This window comes from Sinocyclocheilus anshuiensis, unplaced genomic scaffold (genome assembly GCF_001515605.1).
Source record: "Sinocyclocheilus anshuiensis isolate Anshui unplaced genomic scaffold, SAMN03320099.WGS_v1.1 scaffold1744, whole genome shotgun sequence".
NCBI classification, from domain to species: Eukaryota; Metazoa; Chordata; class Actinopteri; order Cypriniformes; family Cyprinidae; genus Sinocyclocheilus; species Sinocyclocheilus anshuiensis.
This window is the reverse complement of record NW_015555974.1, coordinates 950,277-968,665: the sequence shown is the minus strand read 5'-3', so window position 1 is coordinate 968,665 and position 18,389 is coordinate 950,277. Positions and strand designations below refer to the sequence as shown.

The 18,389-nt window shown below is 38.7% G+C and overlaps 1 protein-coding gene and 1 long non-coding RNA gene across 3 annotated transcripts in view; both read left to right on the top strand.

The window, feature by feature from the left end:
• LOC107676063 (uncharacterized) overlaps positions 1–10,769 on the top strand; it is a 16,472-nt gene extending 5,703 nt beyond the window's left edge. The window contains exons 2-3 of the long non-coding RNA XR_001632681.1: positions 4,223–4,224; positions 10,432–10,769. This is a non-coding gene — a long non-coding RNA (uncharacterized LOC107676063). The remainder of the gene's footprint in view (positions 1–4,222; positions 4,225–10,431) is intronic.
• spry2 (sprouty RTK signaling antagonist 2) lies at positions 5,945–9,940 on the top strand. 2 transcript variants are annotated; one of them, XM_016470585.1, is made up of 2 exons: positions 5,945–6,521; positions 8,131–9,940. In XM_016470585.1, exon 2 carries the CDS (start codon positions 8,174–8,176, stop codon positions 9,095–9,097), a length of 924 nt encoding a protein of 307 aa, XP_016326071.1. In that variant the 5' UTR covers positions 5,945–6,521; positions 8,131–8,173; the 3' UTR covers positions 9,098–9,940. The 2 variants fall into 2 exon arrangements, with proteins under 2 accessions (XP_016326071.1, XP_016326070.1); XM_016470584.1 differs by having other exon boundaries at positions 8,123–9,940.
• Positions 10,770–18,389: the final 7,620 nt, after the last annotated feature.

Here is an 18,389-nt window from a genome sequence, read left to right as displayed (position 1 = left end):
TAGATAGATAGATAGATAGATAGATAGATAGATAGATAGATAGATAGATAGATAGATAGATAGATAGATAGATAGACAGACAGACAGATAGAAAGACAGAGAAATAAAATATTAAATAAAATATTTTGCATCACATTAAAATGCAGAATAGAAACTAGTGTATAAGCCTCCATGATTTAAACAAAAATACTCCAGCACTTTATTTGTAGTGTTTTGTATCTGTATTAGATTTGTTTACCTCTTCAGATGGGTTCACTGATTTTCTATTTCTCTCTCGGTGTGTATGTCTGTGTGTGTGCGTGCGTGTGTGTTGCATGTCAAGAGTTCCATCTGGAAAAGTGCTCTTTGCGGAAGCACAGTTTGAGGAGATGGGATTGTTATTCATTTCTTTTTCTGGAGGAAGAAGAGCTTGCCAAGTATCCATTTCTTTGTCCCAGAAGACTGCCGGAGAAGAGGATATAAAAACAGGAACCGCAAAATTTGTGTAATGGTTTTCATCTGAACCTAAAACACTCTGCTGTGTGTGAGCAAAAAAAGTGTGTGTTTGGGGGTCTGAAGGGGACACGAGCTGTCCAAGGATCCAATGGATATTTCACGAGTTCAAAGGACACAGAATTTAAAAGAAAATGAAGGGCTTGATTTGTCACTTTTGTTTGTGAGCTTGTTTTGAGAGATCGAGGCAAAAAGGAAGAAGTGGAACCTCTTAACTATAAAAAATTATTTAAAGAAAAATACTCGTTTATGCAACTTTTTTCCTTTTCACGTCTAAAAGCAAATGCTCTGCAGTAAGTCTTAATATTGTTTGCAGTGTGCTGGTGATTTAATCTTATGTGAGAGAGAAGTAAATTGTTTTGACTAATTTTACAATGAGAGTCACTTGATGTCTCGGCTATGAAAGGCCCACCAAAATGTATTTTTATTTCATATTTTCTTGCATAACTTGTGCATTTTCCAGAACAGAATATATTAAGAATATATTAAGCTTCAAACCCCATAAACCTCAGTACATAACCTTGGACTACAGACATGACTGATAAAGTCATACAGACTTCATTTGAAGGAGCCACATCTAAAGAGCACAAAATCATATATTTTGAGCTATGCTGTTGCTAGGGTAATTTAGGTGGTTGCTATGATCTTATGTGTTTTAAGTGTTGCTATGGGATTGCTATAGGGTGTTCTGAGTCTTCGCTGCATTTCTAGTTGGTTGCTGTACAGTTCTTACGTATTCTGAGTGTTTTGAATGTGTTGCTGTGTGCTTGCTAGAGTGTTGCTATGCTGTTGATAGGGTGTTCTGAGTGTTCACTGCATTGCTAAGTGGTTGCTATGCAGTTCTGAAGTATTATGATTGTTTTGGGTGTATTGCTATGTGGTTGATACGATCTTCTATGCTGTTACAAATGTGAGTGTTTCACTGCGTTGCATGGTGGTTGCTATGTGGTTCCTTACAAACTGCGCTGAAACATCTGAAAGGATGAAACATTTTAGACATTTCTACCAAAGATGATGAGGTTATTAAACCCGTTTTGCAGTCCATTGTCTTTTCTAATTATCTTTCCAAATGTGGTGTTCTGGAACTTGTCACAGAGGTGGCCCTGCTATCAAAGCAAAACCCAGATTATCGCCAATGCTATTCACAGGCAAATCAAGGGCAAAGATTTCATTACTTCAAATCTGGCATACCTCCTTGGAAGTGCGAGAACTGCTAAACGATGCCAGGTGAAGCCCATGCAGTTCGCCCTCGGGCTCCAAGAAACTTTTTTTTTCTTTATACGAGGCCCAAACTTCCTATGAGATCTGTCCGACCTAGCGTAATGACTGTGCATAACCTGTTTTAATTGGGCTAACTGGCTCCAGAGTCAACTATTGTGGTTTTGAATCGGCCCCCCTCCACCGTCCCCTTGTTGCATTATCAAAGAATTTGGTGCACATTATAAAATGCCTAATTACAGGGCACTCTGTGTTTCCTTCCGATGCCTAGAGCTCACCAAGGGTCATTATTACTTGGCTCCATGTCCGCATGTGCATCCTTGCACTCGTTCTTCACATTTTTTCTTTCTTTTTCTTTAACACCCACTCACCCACCCAACACACGAGCAAATGGATATATGGTTTCTCTTCCTAACAAACAAATAGAATTGTACATGTATAACATCCACTCAGACATTCCCGTGATTATCTGTCAAATATTTTGGAGATGTTACCGACTGTGACTAACGTGTTTCTGAGCACAGACTGACACTTTGTGGTTTTTGGTTTTGTTTCAAGCAACACTGAGCATGCCAGTGGAAAAAACAAGGGTTGGTAAATTATATTTAAACGACTGTGAAGAGGAGATTGGTTTAACATTGCTGTCCAAAACATGATAATAAAATAAACTAGATTTGTTACATTTCCTAAAGAAAGAAAAAAAGTGCTTGCAAATGCAAAACTCATCTGTAAATAAATGAAATTGTGTGCTGTGATGAAGTCTAAGACTTTCTGCTTTTCCACAGAAAACATTACAAAAATGAAGGGACTTAATTGAAACTTCTCGCTATTTCCGTGTCTCTTCCAACAAAATTGTCTTGAACCACGGTAAAGCCTGAGGTAACAGTGGAACTTATCTCCCAGAACAAGAAGAAAAATAAATGACACTAAGAAAGGAAAACGTCAAGCAACTGTATTAAGCTCACAAATTCATGTCACATTGAGCTTTGCTCAAAGCTAAACCATCTGTATGCATTTTGTCCACTGCTTTCTCTTTATCTTTACAAAGTATATAAGCTTTTGTTTGGGGGTGCTTTGGATGGGGGCGATAAAACAATCAAAGAAACAGAAAGACAGCTGTTGCTTGAAGAGGTACACTTGGAAATAATGCCAGAAGACTTATTTAGGATTAGTTAGGCGCAAGTGTTATTTTTGCAATCTAGAAGATAGAGAGTCAGAGGGTATTTATTTATGTATGCATGTCGGGGTTATTTTTCACTCCAAAATCAGAAGAAAAAAATTTATAATAATGATGAAATACTAATAAAAATATGCTTAAGGTTTGTTTTACTGTTACAATATTTCCATGACAGCTAAACAAATTGTCACACAACATTTGCATGACTGAAATGCAATAAAATCTCTTTCTTATTTTTTAGTTTTTTTTTTTTTTTTTACAAAATTAGCATGAATTAAATTCAGTACAATATATATTACAATGTTTTATATTTTGAATGATACTTTACAAATGTAGCCTACTTTACAATTGTTCTGTCAAAAATTGTCACAATACAAAATGTATGCAATGTTTTGTTTGCAATATTTCATTTCGTATACAACCAAGACATTACTTGACAGTTCCCATGTGATTCACCCTACTATTTGTTATGTGTCTTATTCTAAAAGACTTTTCCCTGCATCCTCGTCCAACCCACTTCTCCCATTTCCTCATGGACCCCATTGACAATGTGTGACCAAGGGAATCTGGGCGTTCTTCGCCAATGGGAGTCCCCATGACCAGGCACAAAGCCCCCTGTCAGTTACCTTTTCACCTTTGGCTGGTGAAAAGGAGGCCCTGAACAAAAGGGGCCGCTCAGCTGGAGATGGTGGAGTCTCATGGGTTTGGGAACTCGCTCACTCTCTGCTCGTTTCCTCTTTGACTCTCCATGTTCATTTGAGGCCACCTCGAGGTGCATTTGTTCACCCCCTCCTTTTGATAACACAGAAGTAGCCTTGCCTGTTATTGCCTTGCAGCCTTTTAAAAGAAAAGTTGCTAGAGAGACAGACAGACAATGTGTCAAGGGGAGTACTTGAAGAAGACTACATTCTCCTGTGGGAGTACTTCCTATTAGCCCACAATGGTCCATACATTATAAAGTGGCTTTGTATTGAAGCTATTTCCATGCTAAGTAAACTTGTTTTATTGGTGTCTTTCATCCACTATCACCCACTAGATCGGATTTAACTGGATCAGACTTTTTTGTTTGTATTTTCTCTTTTGTATATACAACTTTGTTATGTTTATCATATTGCCCATTATATTTCAATATTATTTAATTCTGTTTTCCAGCCTGACATCGGTGCATCATGGATATAATTTACTATTTATTATGTTGCTGCTATTGTTGCTGAGGTAATCATGTACTGTGCATTTCTGATTAAAATATAATTCTGGTGTTAATTTAAGGAACAAACAAACTAGTAAACTGGTGCTGCAGGCCAGCTGTTTTTAGCTTATCATGCCACTAGAGAGCAGTAATAGACTCAATGATTTTTTTTCCATTGAGTTAAATGCAATAATAATAATAATAATAATAATAATAATGTTGAATACAGGTAAGAAAATACAAGTCTAAAAACTGAACTCATACATGGTGGCCAGAACAACTGCACAAAGGAAGATGATTGGATGTTTAAGAACAGAAAAAAAAGTTGAACTCATTGCAACAAATGAAGCTTTTACCACTTATGTCTCTTTGAAAAGTCTTCAAAAAGAGAAGAAGGTGCGTTAAAGTTATAAACACACGTATCAGCAGTGGTTGAACAATAGATAAGCTCTCCTGCGCAAATGTTTAGGCCGTGAAAGACGGAGGCAGTGTTCTCTGTAGGGATATCTGATTTGCGAATGAATCTTTTGAATGAACAGATTCATTTGAATGATTCTGTTGAACCGATTAGCACATTCTACTGTACTGTTTTGTTTAGTAGAAAAACTGTTAACATTATTATTATTATTATTATTATTATTATTATTATTATACAAATAACTTTATGCAATTCAACAGTTTTAGATTTTTCAGCCTACCACAAACGTTAAACATAAGCTTGTGCAGAAGTTTGACTGAGGAGGTAACAACAGGCTGCTCGGTTTCCGTTATGATCACTATTTGACACTGTATCAACAAAACACAAGTATTGTCGTCATGTATCACTTAAGTTTATGTGATTAGTGATTTGTTTCAAATGTATTTTATAGTAGGGTGAACATACGTGCCCTTTTTCCCAGACACGTCCTGCATGGCCAGGATTTCTATATTGCCTAAAATATCCAGTTTTTTCTTTTCTTTTCTTTTTTTTTCTGTTTTCATACTTGCTGAAGGTAATGATCGAAAAGTAGTTTGACCAATAACATGCAGGCTTTGCACATAATCGACCAATCGTGTCGTGCGAGAAGGTCGGATCTACAAAGAAAGGTCAAAGTGATGCAAATATGCATACACACTAGGTTTGTTCGACCTGAAGCGGCGCTGCGCAGACCGATCGGTGTATGACATCAAAGTACCGTGAGAGCGATTCGAAAGCATGAGTAGCCATCTGCTTTCTATTCTACAGCTCTCACTGTAATTTGATGTCATACACCGATCGGTCTGCACAGCGCAAAACCTATTTAGGCCATATAGAAATCCTGGCCAGGACGTGTCCGGGAAAAAAAGGCACGTATGGTCACCCTATTTTATAGGCTATAGTTAACCTTTAGCTCACTGTAAACAGAATTTTGGTTTGAAGAAACAAACCTGACAGAAACTTCTTTAAAAAGTCGACCTAGACCCTCGCCACTAAAAGTTGTTGAATAATGTGCATAAATAATACAACACTGGGTATAATCTATATCAGGGGTCGCCAACTGGCAAGATGTGTCCATCCAGACCGCGAAGCCTTTTGACATTATGAAATAAATAATAGCCTAAATGCCAAACGCAGTTTTCTAATAAAATCAAATTCAAAATAAAATCAAGAAGGGGTAAGGGGTGGTTCGCCCAGGGCGCCATACAAGCTAGAACCGCCACTGTCACAACAATAAGACGTAGCACATTTGACGAATAACTCAAAAGAATTGGTGAGTCGGCTCTTTGAATTGGTTAATTGAACCGAATCGTTCGAGTGAGCAGATTCGCTAAAATGAATCGAACGTCCTTGTGCTAGTGTTCTCTGTTCTGAGACACACACACACACACACACACGCGCGCGCACAGGGAGTGAATGTTGAGTCCTGTAGAGCCAATGAGCTGGGACCGGATACAATATATCCTCTGGGACAACAGCTACTCTGTTCACCCCCTTCACTTCCACATGACGCCATTTACAGCATAAACCCGACCTCCTCTCCGGAAAGAAGAAAAAACAAGAGTTGAAAAACTTGAAATCAGCACAGTGTGTGCCATGCAGCCAAACATTCAACTTGCGAACCGCAACGCTACTTCTTGAAAAAAGTCTTTAGCGTTTTTATTTTATTTTTTTCTATAAACTCGGCTCATTTTGTTGGATTCTGGAACTTATTTTCTTTTTGGCATTATTAGCGGTTTAACAGCACAAGTTAAACTACACCGCGTTCTACTTGGAATAAAATTCAGATGTTATTGTTTCGCGCGAGCTGCGCGGAAAAATACGCAAATACGCAAATACGCAAATACGAGGACGCGCGAGTGTTTTGCTATCATCGAGATTTTTGTGAATGAATCTCCCAATGAATTGAGGACTAACCAAAGAGAAATTCCTACTAGTAGGATATACTCTTCACAACACAAATAGGGGGTTGAGGTGGTGAGATCACGGTAAGTGACATGTGATACAACTTTTTTGCAGTGAATTTTTATTTTAGTTTCGTTTATTGCTTATTGTTTATTTAGTCGTGCATTTATATTATAGATCTTCGTGCTCTTCGTGACTTTTTCCAGTGCTCATGCACCGCACCATTCTTGCAGCTGTGCAAATAGTTGCCATACGGATCTGTTCCCTACGTACTTTGACTTACTGTTCATTTAAAGTTGCGAATCACTATTGAAAAACGTCATCTACAGCTGCACGTTTATTATAAAAACTATTACGAAGACCCACTATGATTTTAATAAAAACTTGACACATTTACATTTTTGTCTCATTTAAAGTTGCGAATAGACATTGATAAATGTCATCTACGTTATACGCTTTTTTTTCTTTTCTTTTTCTCTCAATAAAAACCTATAAGACGTAACACTAAACATTTTGATAATAATAAAAAATAAAAACTTTGGCTGCTGTTGCAAAGAAGAATAAAAAATGGTTTTGTACTCTATGCAAGGTTCAACCAAGTTAAGTATTGTTATAACGTTAGTATGCATGCTGATAACCCAGATCAGAAGTTTAAATAGCAGTGAGGAGATAAACAGATGTTTAACAGATATTTTGCTGATGGGGCCTCTCCATGGATAGAAAGATTGTGAATTGATATGGTAATTTGGGGTAGTGTTATTTAGATTTAACTCAACTGGTGCTGAGGGTCTCGGCTGAGATGTATGGTTTCATGTTTTTTCCACTTCAACACGTGGATATTTTATTTTTCTGTATACAAGTTTTTTTGTTTGTTTGTTTTTTTTTGTGCCAAGAGCTCTGCCCTCCATTGATAGCGCCATAATACATTTGTGGATGTCATGTTATTGCTCCTATGCACGCCAGATGCTAGATTAGTAACTTCCTAATTTTATTTTAACAGTAATACTATGGAAATGTATTATGGCGAATGTGAACTTTTACATTAACTTAACACTGTGCCTGAATTATCCAGGTACAAGACCACCTTTTCTTTAAGTTTTATAATAATTGCATTTTCAAATTCTTTAAACAACTGCATTTGTTTATCATTTTGGATCCTTATGACTAAAATAATAGCTTGAACCACAAAGCAAAGTGAAGTTGGGTTTGCTTTTAATTGTTTTTTTCGTATACCATATTTTACAAACAAGTTCTAATGTGCTCTGCAAGGAATGAACAGTGAGAATGGTGTTTGCAATGTTAAAATAAAAACACAAGCTACACAAAATCAATGCAAAAGAATAAATATTCAATTAAAAGTTAATTGTATAGCACTTGTTTACAATACACAATACCCTTATTTATTCTCGATCTGATAATGTGCAGCACCCGAGACACTGTAGAGCAAAAGTGGTTTTGAGTTTACTAGATGTTCCATGAACTTGATAGCTGCAGGTGGTAAAGGCCCGCCCCATTGATGATCAGCCTTCTGGGGCTGTTGAGGTGGGGAGTAGTTGGGAGATTTGCATTAAGGAGCTTGCCATCTGCCTTTTCTTTTTGGCTAGTTTGTATGATTTACATATGGTTAGTTTATGGGAATTTACTTCCCTGTACACTCTCGTTTAACTGTCTGCCTTTCCCATAGGACTTCAGATGTGTTCAATGCCAGCCGGAGAGTTCCCACTTCAGAGTAAAGATGGAGACGAGAGCTCAAAATGGCGGCAGCGGCTCCTCTGGCTTGCTGCGAGCTTTGCGTGACAGTGGCAGACCCCAGACTGGGGACTCAGAGCCTTGGGAGGGTCAGGTGCTCTCCCTGGACCAGATCAGGACCATCCGCAGCAGCAATGAGTACACAGAGGGCCCGACGGTGGCACCCCGGCCACCGGCCTCCCAACAGAAAACGGACTCGCAACCTTCCAGCCCAACTTCCAGCACCTCCATTGAGCTCTCTGAGCATATAAACTCCCCGAGAGCCCAACAAGCTGGACAGCAGACTCCTCAACAAGCCCCTCAGTCACCAAGGAGCGGAGTGAGCAGATCCATCAGTGGCACCAGCGATGGGTCACGCAGTACTGCCAGGGCCAGTACGGGCAGCACTTCATCGGAGCAAAGACTTTTGGGAAACGCAGGCGGGACGGGTGATCGGGTGGTGAGGGTGCAGCCCAAACGTTCAGAGCTGAAGCAGGATGAACTGAAGCCCTTGGCGACAACCCCAGGCCAGGCTGCCGATGGAAAGCACTCAAATCGCTGTGAGGACTGTGGCCGCTGCAAGTGCGAAGGGTGCACCTGTCCTCGGACCCTGCCATCCTGTTGGATGTGTGGCCGCAGGTGCCTTTGCTCGGCGACAACAACGATGGACTACGTGACCTGTGTCTGCTGCGTCAAGGGTCTCTTCTACCACTGCTCCAGCGACGATGAGGATGTGTGCGCGGACAAGCCCTTCTCTTGCAGCCAGTCGCATTGCTGCATGCGGTGGTCGGCCATAAGTGTCCTGGCAATATTCCTGCCATGCCTGCTTTGCTACCTCCCGGCAAAGGGCTGCGTGGCGTTGTGCCAGGCGTGCTACGACTGCACCAGTCGGCCAGGATGCCGCTGCAAGAACAAAGGAATTGAGAAATAAATTAGGCTTGGTTCCTGGAGTAGCACTGGGAAGATAACCTTATCTTGGACTATCTCCAGAGCAGTGGAAAAATATTCGCAAATTGTTGTAGTTTTGGCACTGTAGACCATGAGGTGACATTGGATTGGCGGAAAAACTGGTTTGAAGTGGTTTGCTTGTTTGTTTGTTTTTGCTTTTCTCTTATCCACTTTCTCTCTTTCTATCACTCTTTAAGGGGGATAATGTTTTCGTTTTAAACTGAAGTACAGAATGTTAGCCCTATTGACATTCAGTAATATGACTGATAAAGGTGACAGACTCTCCTAACTAACTGTTTGTGAATAGTATCTGCAAAGTATGTAAATTAGCAAATGAGCTCTTTTTCTGAGATTTTATTTTTGTACATATAATATTTCAACTGTGAAAAGCATTGTGCCAAACCAGAGGCACCTTGACAGATCCATATATATGACGCATATATAAAACTTGTATAGTGTTGTACATTCATTTCGAATGTATATCCAATCACTCTTTTGATATGTTGCCTTATTGAAGAGAAAACTTATACATGATTTATCCCTACAACTATACTTGTAAATTGTACAGTGACCCTAAGAAAAACTTTATTTTCTAATTTCAACACATTGTTTAGTGTAAAAATATTTATTTGAAGTTTTATTATTTTATAAAGTAATATTTATTTTGAGAGGCATCTTTATAGGCATCACCCCAACTTTGAGAAACAAAACCTCCTCTGTTGTTGCTGCAAAAAAAGGGTGACAAGGGTGTCAAATCCGATGCATATGTTCACTATAAAATAGAAAATATATTAACGTTTTGAAATTAAACAATGCATTTTCTGTGTTCTTTATGGCCTGCTGTTGACCTTGTTTTTAGCCTTTTCAGAAAATCTACTGTGTTTTCAATCGCCTTTGTTTACCCGATGGATCTTCTGTCAGGGTCGTGTTTCACTTTGCGTTTATGATGACAGCGATGATGTTCGCAGAGCTTCAGTTTCGAGGTCATCTGAAAATAAAGCGATGAAAGTGATAGTGTACGTTGGCAAATCAGCAAAATAGGTGCGTTACTGAGAGATTCTATCGATGACATCTTCCTGCACAAAGGAGATCAAGTGAAGTTTAATATAGCTCACTATAAATGCCACATTGACTATTGTTTGGTGTTGACTGTTATTTCATGAACGATCTTGCTTTAACCGTGACCATTTGGAGACGTGTGTAATCTTGACTGGAAAATTGCAGAACTCTGTTTGTGTTGTTCCGGCTGACCAAGAAAACTTGACAAATCTTTAGCTATGTAATAGGCACACTGAATTTAGATGTCTGTGCATACAGATCAAGTCATCAAGTTACGATTACCAATAATTAACACCAATACTTGGAACAACAGCTTGTCTGATAAAACCACCCAAACAAACTGATCTCAGATCGCGATCAACCCCAGTTCCTTTACAAAGAAGCCCTGATCTCGAGCCAGACCTTCAGGGGTAACTTCCAGCCTCCCCTGCCAGCAGCGGATACTGGCTGCATTTACTTCCATGGGAAACATCTGGCACTGGTTTAATCATTGAAGTATGCGAACCACTAGTTGACATCAAGAGGATCAGAGATTGTTTCTGTTGGCAAGCCATTGTTTGCTACGCTCCCTCCAATCCTTGCTTGTGTTATGGAAACTGCCCTGTGGGAATATTAAGTGTAGATATGGTATACGCAAGATGCTTTATCAATTCTGCTTTTGAGGAAATTTTTGCTCCCTATACACTCTGCAAGTTGATTGGATGCGGTTGTGTAAGGTGTGATCTTTAACCTTTCTGTATTAAGGAACTCAGAAGGGAAATATGATTGCTAAAACATAACCGATAACTCTGTTTGCATTATCACAACTTTATTTGAATAAGGCATGAGCAAAATCACTTGAAATAAATCAAGTATTTTTTATTTTAAAGTAGTGGTTCTCAAATTCAGGTCTCAGATTTTACATTCCAAATAAAGTGTCATGAATTTGCACCTAAATTGGTCTACAACAAATATGCACAAATATATGGTTAGTTGCAGTTTTAGTGGTTTTCATCACTGCAACCCATTTTTAAGAGTACAAACCATCAGTTGGGAATCACTCTTTAAAACTAAAGCAGCTTAAAATGTCAAGGTCATGACGTTGATTCTACGTTGTTTATAGTAAATGTGTTTAAAATAATATATTTTGATCTTGCAATGCATGCCTCGTTTTGTATAGTCACAAAGAAAAAGGCTGTGCCTATTTCCAATTTTCTTGCTTGTGACATGATATGCACTACTAGCACTGTTGGTTCAGCATGTTAGCGCATGTTTGTTTTTTTGCTGAGGTTTTGAGTGACAGCCAGCCAGCTTTCACCCCTTGGTAGGGATGAGCCCCCTTCCACGTTTACGCGGCAAAAAAACAAAACCGTCCCGATTGCTCGAGTGCGTCGTTTTCCGGCTTGCCTCCCACCCATTGTTTTAAGCTGTGAATGGCAGGGCAGTGACGGGGGGTTGGTTTGCTCAAGAAAGCCCCGCAAAGGGTTAAAGACATTACTTTAAATGACAATGGGCCAACAGTTTACCCCCACATTCGAACCCTTGTGTATTCACCAACTTTTCAATGGCCCTCAGTTATTTCACCGCCTCTTAAGCCTCTTCAACTACCTGCTTGGTATTCTCACAGGGCAGCCTCTGAGTGTGATTGTGTGTGTGTGTGACAGCACGCGCGCGCATGTTTCCTACTTTGCGTGCGAGTGTTTAGCAGCCGCTAAATGTGTTGTTATGGGTGCAGGCAGCACAAAGGATAGATGGGAAAAATGACACCCTTTTGAAAGAGCTGCAATTGCATGCCAAGTTCAAGAGAAATGGAGAAATATAGATTTCTCCATTGAGCAGAAAAATGGGTCAGATAAAGGCTGGGAGGGTTGACCTCAATAAACAGACAACAGACGGGACGGAACTTACTTTGTCTAAAAAATTAACACTAGTATTAAGTGCTCGCCTAGGCCGGAACGTTACCGTCAAAAGGAATGGATTAGACCATTGGGAAGTTATTTCATTTGTCATTCAAGACGTTATGTACCCATCTATTGATGTTTGGTTTGGTTTGAAAGGGTATTGATTACTTCCATCCTCATTCTAAATTTAACCATGTCAATGAGGACAAGCTACACGAGCAAAGCGAGATAACCCTGACTGGTTACCACAGGACTAAACTTGGGTTTGAGGGTTTAACACTGCAAAACATCAAAAGTGCTATTAGAAAATAAAATAAAAAAGAATGAGGTCAGCTTAAAACAACTGAAAAGCACCTAACAGAACAAGATAAAATGCACATTTTCAAGATCCTTAAATAAGCCTTAATACATTTTTGTATATAAGTTTTTTTGTTTGTTTGTTTGTTTGTTTGTTTTTGCAGTGCAATACATAATCACAGTTAACAGGCTGTCAAAATACTGTGCATGATATGAAACAATTCATTCACATTTAGAGAAAGAAAAAACACTGTTAAACACAGTTAAAAAAAAAAAGTTAGTAGAATTTGACAAAGTTGGTATATATATAGTTTTTATTAACAGATCCTCAGATCCAGAGACACCCCCATTGAGCAAGAGAATCTGAAAAAAGACAGTGTGCATTTGTGCAGCAAAAGAATGAGAGAGAGAGAGGAGAGAGAGAGTAAGCAGCAGAGGAATTGAAAAAGCCCCCAGAGCGTCTCTTTGTTGGTTTTAGCTGGGCCCCGGAGCTCATGCCCCGTTCTGAAGCCCAGATCTATTCAGTCTGCTCATCAAGGCAGAATACTCAACAGGAAGGAAGGAAGCGGCCCATTCTTTATACGCCCATTGTCTGACCACCGGGCTTAAGCAATCAAACAGCAATGTGCCGAGAGAGAGAGAGCAGGATGAGGTGCTCGATGGGGGCAGGGAACGAGAGCCCATGGTCTGTGTTCCATCCTGAAGTTTTTATCTGTGTCTCTGGCAGTCAGGGGCTTCCAGATTTCTTCACATTCACAATCTGTATGCATTATAAAACATGTTCTGATTCTGATTAAAAACAACATTGGCTTTGTGCACAAGTAACTTTCTTTGAACTTTAGGATGGAAACATACTTTAAACAAGTATGCAGACATTGCATGTTTGCTTAAGATAGAGAGGGCTTAGTTAAAGTTACCATCAAGAATGTGCTCCAAACGGAAGTGTTATTAAGCTAAAAGCTATAAAATTATATAAAATGTTGACTGTTTTAGTTAGTCTGCTAAGGTTCTCTTCAAACTGTTGTTCCACCAGTACATGATCTAAAATCTGACTATAGAAAAGACAGTTTATGCTAATGTTTGCTATAGTGCCCCTTGTGGCAACGCTGGGAATGCAATGTGCACGTGTAGTCTGACACTACATTTCAGACCTTTTTGTTAAATTTAAGAAAAAATTATAAATTTGTGGTAAAATCATAAACAATACAAACTTACAAGTGCTAAAATCTTACTTGTGTAATTTTCTTCCACCATTGTAAACTTATACCATGAAATTCTGCAACATTTTCTCGCTCTCTCTCGCTCTGCAAACTCAAACGACATTCTAAAACTCGTCCTGACATTCCTGCCTGAATGAGCCTTCGGCTTTACCCAAAGGCAGGGGAAGATTAAGTTTCCGGGAGAAAGAGGGATGAAATTCCATAATTGCATGGTCCTTTATCTTCCACCCTCCTTCTGCACCTTCCCACCCTTTCTCATGTCAACAACAAGCACCAGCTCTTTTCATAACTTACATGAAATAAATTCATCATGAAATGCAATCATTGACAGTACTTTTTATTTTACTTTTAAAAATTACACTATACAGCAATTACATTATACTATGAATATTTTGACTTTAAAAGAAATATTATTTAAATATGAAAATAACTTATGTAGCTTATTCACAGTCACTTATCATGCGGAATTTGACACGTTTTGCATTTAAATATTGAAATAAGTAATTGTTTTATAATATTTTATATCAAATTACATAATTTTTTATTAGTTGTGGCAGTACCATAAATTGTGCAGTTTGAGGAGAAATGTGAAATGTACAAATTTATCACCTAGTAAAATAATTTAAAAATTGTAATTTAATGTAAATAAATGCAATACAATACAATAGACTTACATCGAAGGATGGAGCCATATCTACAGACCAGAATATCAAAAAGATGGACGTTTTAGACCTATGCCAATAAGCAATCACCTAGCAACCACCCAGAACACCCTAACAACCAGCATTTTGGCAGTGACTTTTGAATCATCAGGCAGCAATCACATTTTCTTGCATAAATGTCAACTATATTACATAGTATAGTCCTTACAGGTACTTCAAGCTTCAAATTGTGCAGCCTAACCTCAAGTTTAAAAACAGTTTCAAATCATAACTGGCATGTAGCTGGCATGTAGGTACACTGACGTTCTCACACACACAGGATATGGACATGACTCTCTGTCAGTGACGAGAAAGCATGCACCTCACAAATGTGTTTCTGAGAAACTTTAGCTTGTCTGCCATTTCCTGTGGAAACTAACCACACAATCCATCCACTAACAAGCACGACAATGAATAGACCACACATTGCATTACATACAGTGGCCCCAGAAAGTATTTGGACACTTTGATGCTAAAGTCACACTTTAAAATATCACTGCATTAGATCAAACAAGTTCTCTAAACAAAACGTTTTTGCATTTTTTTTCTTGGTCTCAAGGTGATTTTAAGAGGATGAGTGAAGTCAGTTCCCCTCAAATTCACACAGGTGAAATTTATTATGCTTATGTTTCACACCTACAAACTGCCACAATGTGTTTTGCCTTAATTTCAAACTGTGTATCTTTTGTTTAGTCATTCGAAACCTAAGAAAAGTGTGCTTTTGCCACTTGCTTTTTATATTTTATCTAATTCATAGCCATTCACAAATTTTAAGTCTGACATAAGTGTACAAATACTTTTTGGGCCACTGTATAAATCAACTTTTACATTGTCCCTAAGAAAGAAAAGATACATCTGATTTTAAATAATTGGAATGCATTAAAAATGGCATATGTTAAAACTTAAATACTCAATCTAAAAATGCTAGGGGAAACAAGCAATTATTAAGCATTTATTTTTCATTTTGCTTTAATCTTGTTTTCTCCCGAGAAGGTTCATCTTTGCACATGCACTCACTTGCATTCATAGTTCTGTACATAAAAAAAAACCTGCACAACAAAGAAAACCTCAAAATGAGCATGCACGGACACATGGCTGAGCACCGGAATTATCGTGAATCCAGAGCATATCAATTATCTCTCTTTAAAAGAGAAAAGAGCGGAACCAGCTCTGGAAAAAGGTGAACTCTGGGACAGTGAAAGAAGAAATGAAAGAAGCCTCTTTAACTTATGTAACAGGCGTCATCACACATTAGGACTTGAGAGAACTTCCTAAATGAACAATCCAGCCTGGAGGCAAAAGGAAGGAGGGATGGGGAGGCTGGGGGGAGAAAAGAGGGATAGAAGGGCAGTGGTCTTGCCTTTGGGTTAATTGAGTTAAAGGACATGAAGGAGCCCTGGAAAAGGCCTGCGTGGTCCTTAGGGTTGGTGGGGGTACAGGACTAATTAGAGAGGAACACAGACAGACAGAGGCTGGAAGCGCAGCAGGCTTTTGGAGAGCGGGATCACAGACTGAGAAACGTCTGGAAAGAGGGAGTCAAGGAATTTGTGTTTGCTGATCTGTTTATTAAATAGTCTGAGAGGTCAACTAAATATTCAACTTTTTGTTATATGTTTTATCTCAGAGTTAATTCATTCTGTCAGTTGTTCTCATTAAGTTCAAGTTCAAGTTCAAGTTGAGCTTTATTGTCATTCTGCTGCATGTGGGGACATACAGTGGAACGAAATGTCGTGCCTCACAGGACCATGGTGTTACATAAATACAGGCATACAACAATGAAGTAAAACAGTAAAAACCTATACAGTAAAGCAGTAAAAACCTATACACAACTAACCTACTGACTGATTTTGATTATAAATATACTATATATATATATATAAATGTTTACCTATACATAAGTTTTAATACACATTAAAACAACTCAGAACAACTTAGCAACTGCAATGGAATAAAAAACAATCTGATTCCCTTAGCGACTCCCTATTCAATTGCATAGCAACAGACTAAAGGCAATTACCCAGAACACTCTAGCAACTTTCCAAAAACATTCAGAACAGCTTAGCAACACCATAGAAACTACATAGCAACAGATTAAAACCATCTGATCCCCTTAGTAACTAACTAGAAACCACACACAACAGGTCAGTAGCATTCAAAACACCTTAGCAACTGAATAGAAATGTGATAAAAACACACAAAACACCTTAGCAACCACCTAGTAACATTCTAGTAACCACCCAAAACACCCTACTAATGACATAGCAACCATCCAACTTTAAATGCCCATGCAATTTCCCAGAACACCCTAGAAACTTGCCAAAAACATTTATAACACCTTAACAACACCCTAGAAGCTGTATAGCAACAGACTAAAAACCACTCTGATGCCCTTTGTAACTACTTAGCAACCACCCAAAACAGGTCACTAATCACTCAGAATACCCTAGCAACTCCATAGCAACATACAAAAACTGTTTTAAAGGGGTCACTTTAAAGGGGTCATGAACTGAGAAATAAGATCTTTTCACATATAAGAGATCACTGTACTATAAAAACATCCTCAAGATTCCAGCTTATATTGAAGCCAATCTGCCAAAACGACAGGTTGTGGAATGTGTCACTTTATGATGTAATAGTGTGGCTAAACACCGCCTCCGCAGAAGAAGATCAATGCCTGCTTCTACATCACTGCCTGTTTAGCCCCGCCCACCGATTTGTGCATGTAGTGTATATAACGAGAGAGGCAAACACAGGTCTATGCAGAGATGGCTCTGAAGACAAGAAGACGCTGTGCAGTGCCAAGTTGTGAAAAGCACAGTCTTTGCATTGCCTTCATTCTGATCCCAACATTAGGAAAGGGCGGATTAACTTTAATTTTAAAGAAGTTATAGACCGTGTCAGTAGGAACTTGGGCCTTTGTTCACTTCATTTTAACGCGGATTCGTTTACAAACAAGGCCCAATTCAACGCAGGATTTTCAAAAAGATTGAAACTAAAAGACGATGCTGTGCTGACTATATTGGATCTGACATTAATATTGCACCACACAAGTCTGAGAACCTGTTTTTATTTCGTGGTCACTATTTGTCTGTTATTACAGATCGCTTAATATGTACCAAGTATTTATGTGTTTTTAACCTAAATCACAGCAGCGTCCATCTATGAAAAACTGCAAAACTGTTAGCCAATCATAGCAGTGGGCGTTTACTTCAGAGTCTCAAATCCGCCACGCCTATTCAAACGGAGCATTCCAATGAGGGGGTCAAAACGCTACAGATTACTTCTAAATTAGGATGTCTTGATAACATTATAAGTGGACCTCAGAGAACAGTACAAAATAAAAAAGAAGGCAGTTCATAACCCCTTTACATGCCCAAGCAACTACCCAAAACCTCAACAACTACCTGCAACCACCTAGCAACATCCCAGTAACACCCTAGCAGCAGGAAAAAGTCAAATTTAAATGCCCAAGCATCCAGAACATCCTATAGCAACATGATCAAAAAATGCATTCTGAAAGCTTTAGCAACCAGCAACGTGCTGTAAAACACACAGAACACACTAGCAACTGTATAGCACAGAAAAACATAGATCATATTTTCTTCAGAATGTTTACAAATTGTGTATATTGTTCAGGGCTCAGAATGAGGAGAAGCTCATATAAATGATAGGAAAGCCTATGGCCAGCAGCTCTAGATGATGTAAACAGTGTACTGGACTTCAGGCCATGCGTCTACTGGATGGATGAGGTTGTCAGCCAAAGTGTAATCACAGTACAACACTAACACAACAGGAAAGGCAAAAGCTACACATGACTCCACTCAGAAACATCTCAACCACAAACACGAAAAACGTCAACAAAGCCCCGCCGACCTGCGGCATGTCGACATTACACAATACCACATGACAAATTACAACAAATTATATTGTGTCAATTTTATTGACACGTTTCTCTGAACGTACCCAAAGGAAACTATTACTGAGATGTTGCTCGATCATTGCTCGGGGAGTCACGTTTCATGTAAGTGTCATGTATCAAAGGTTCCTCCAAAAATTTGTTTGTAATAAATAAAGAAATAATTTTATAAAATTGTAAAGATTTTTATAAATTATATATA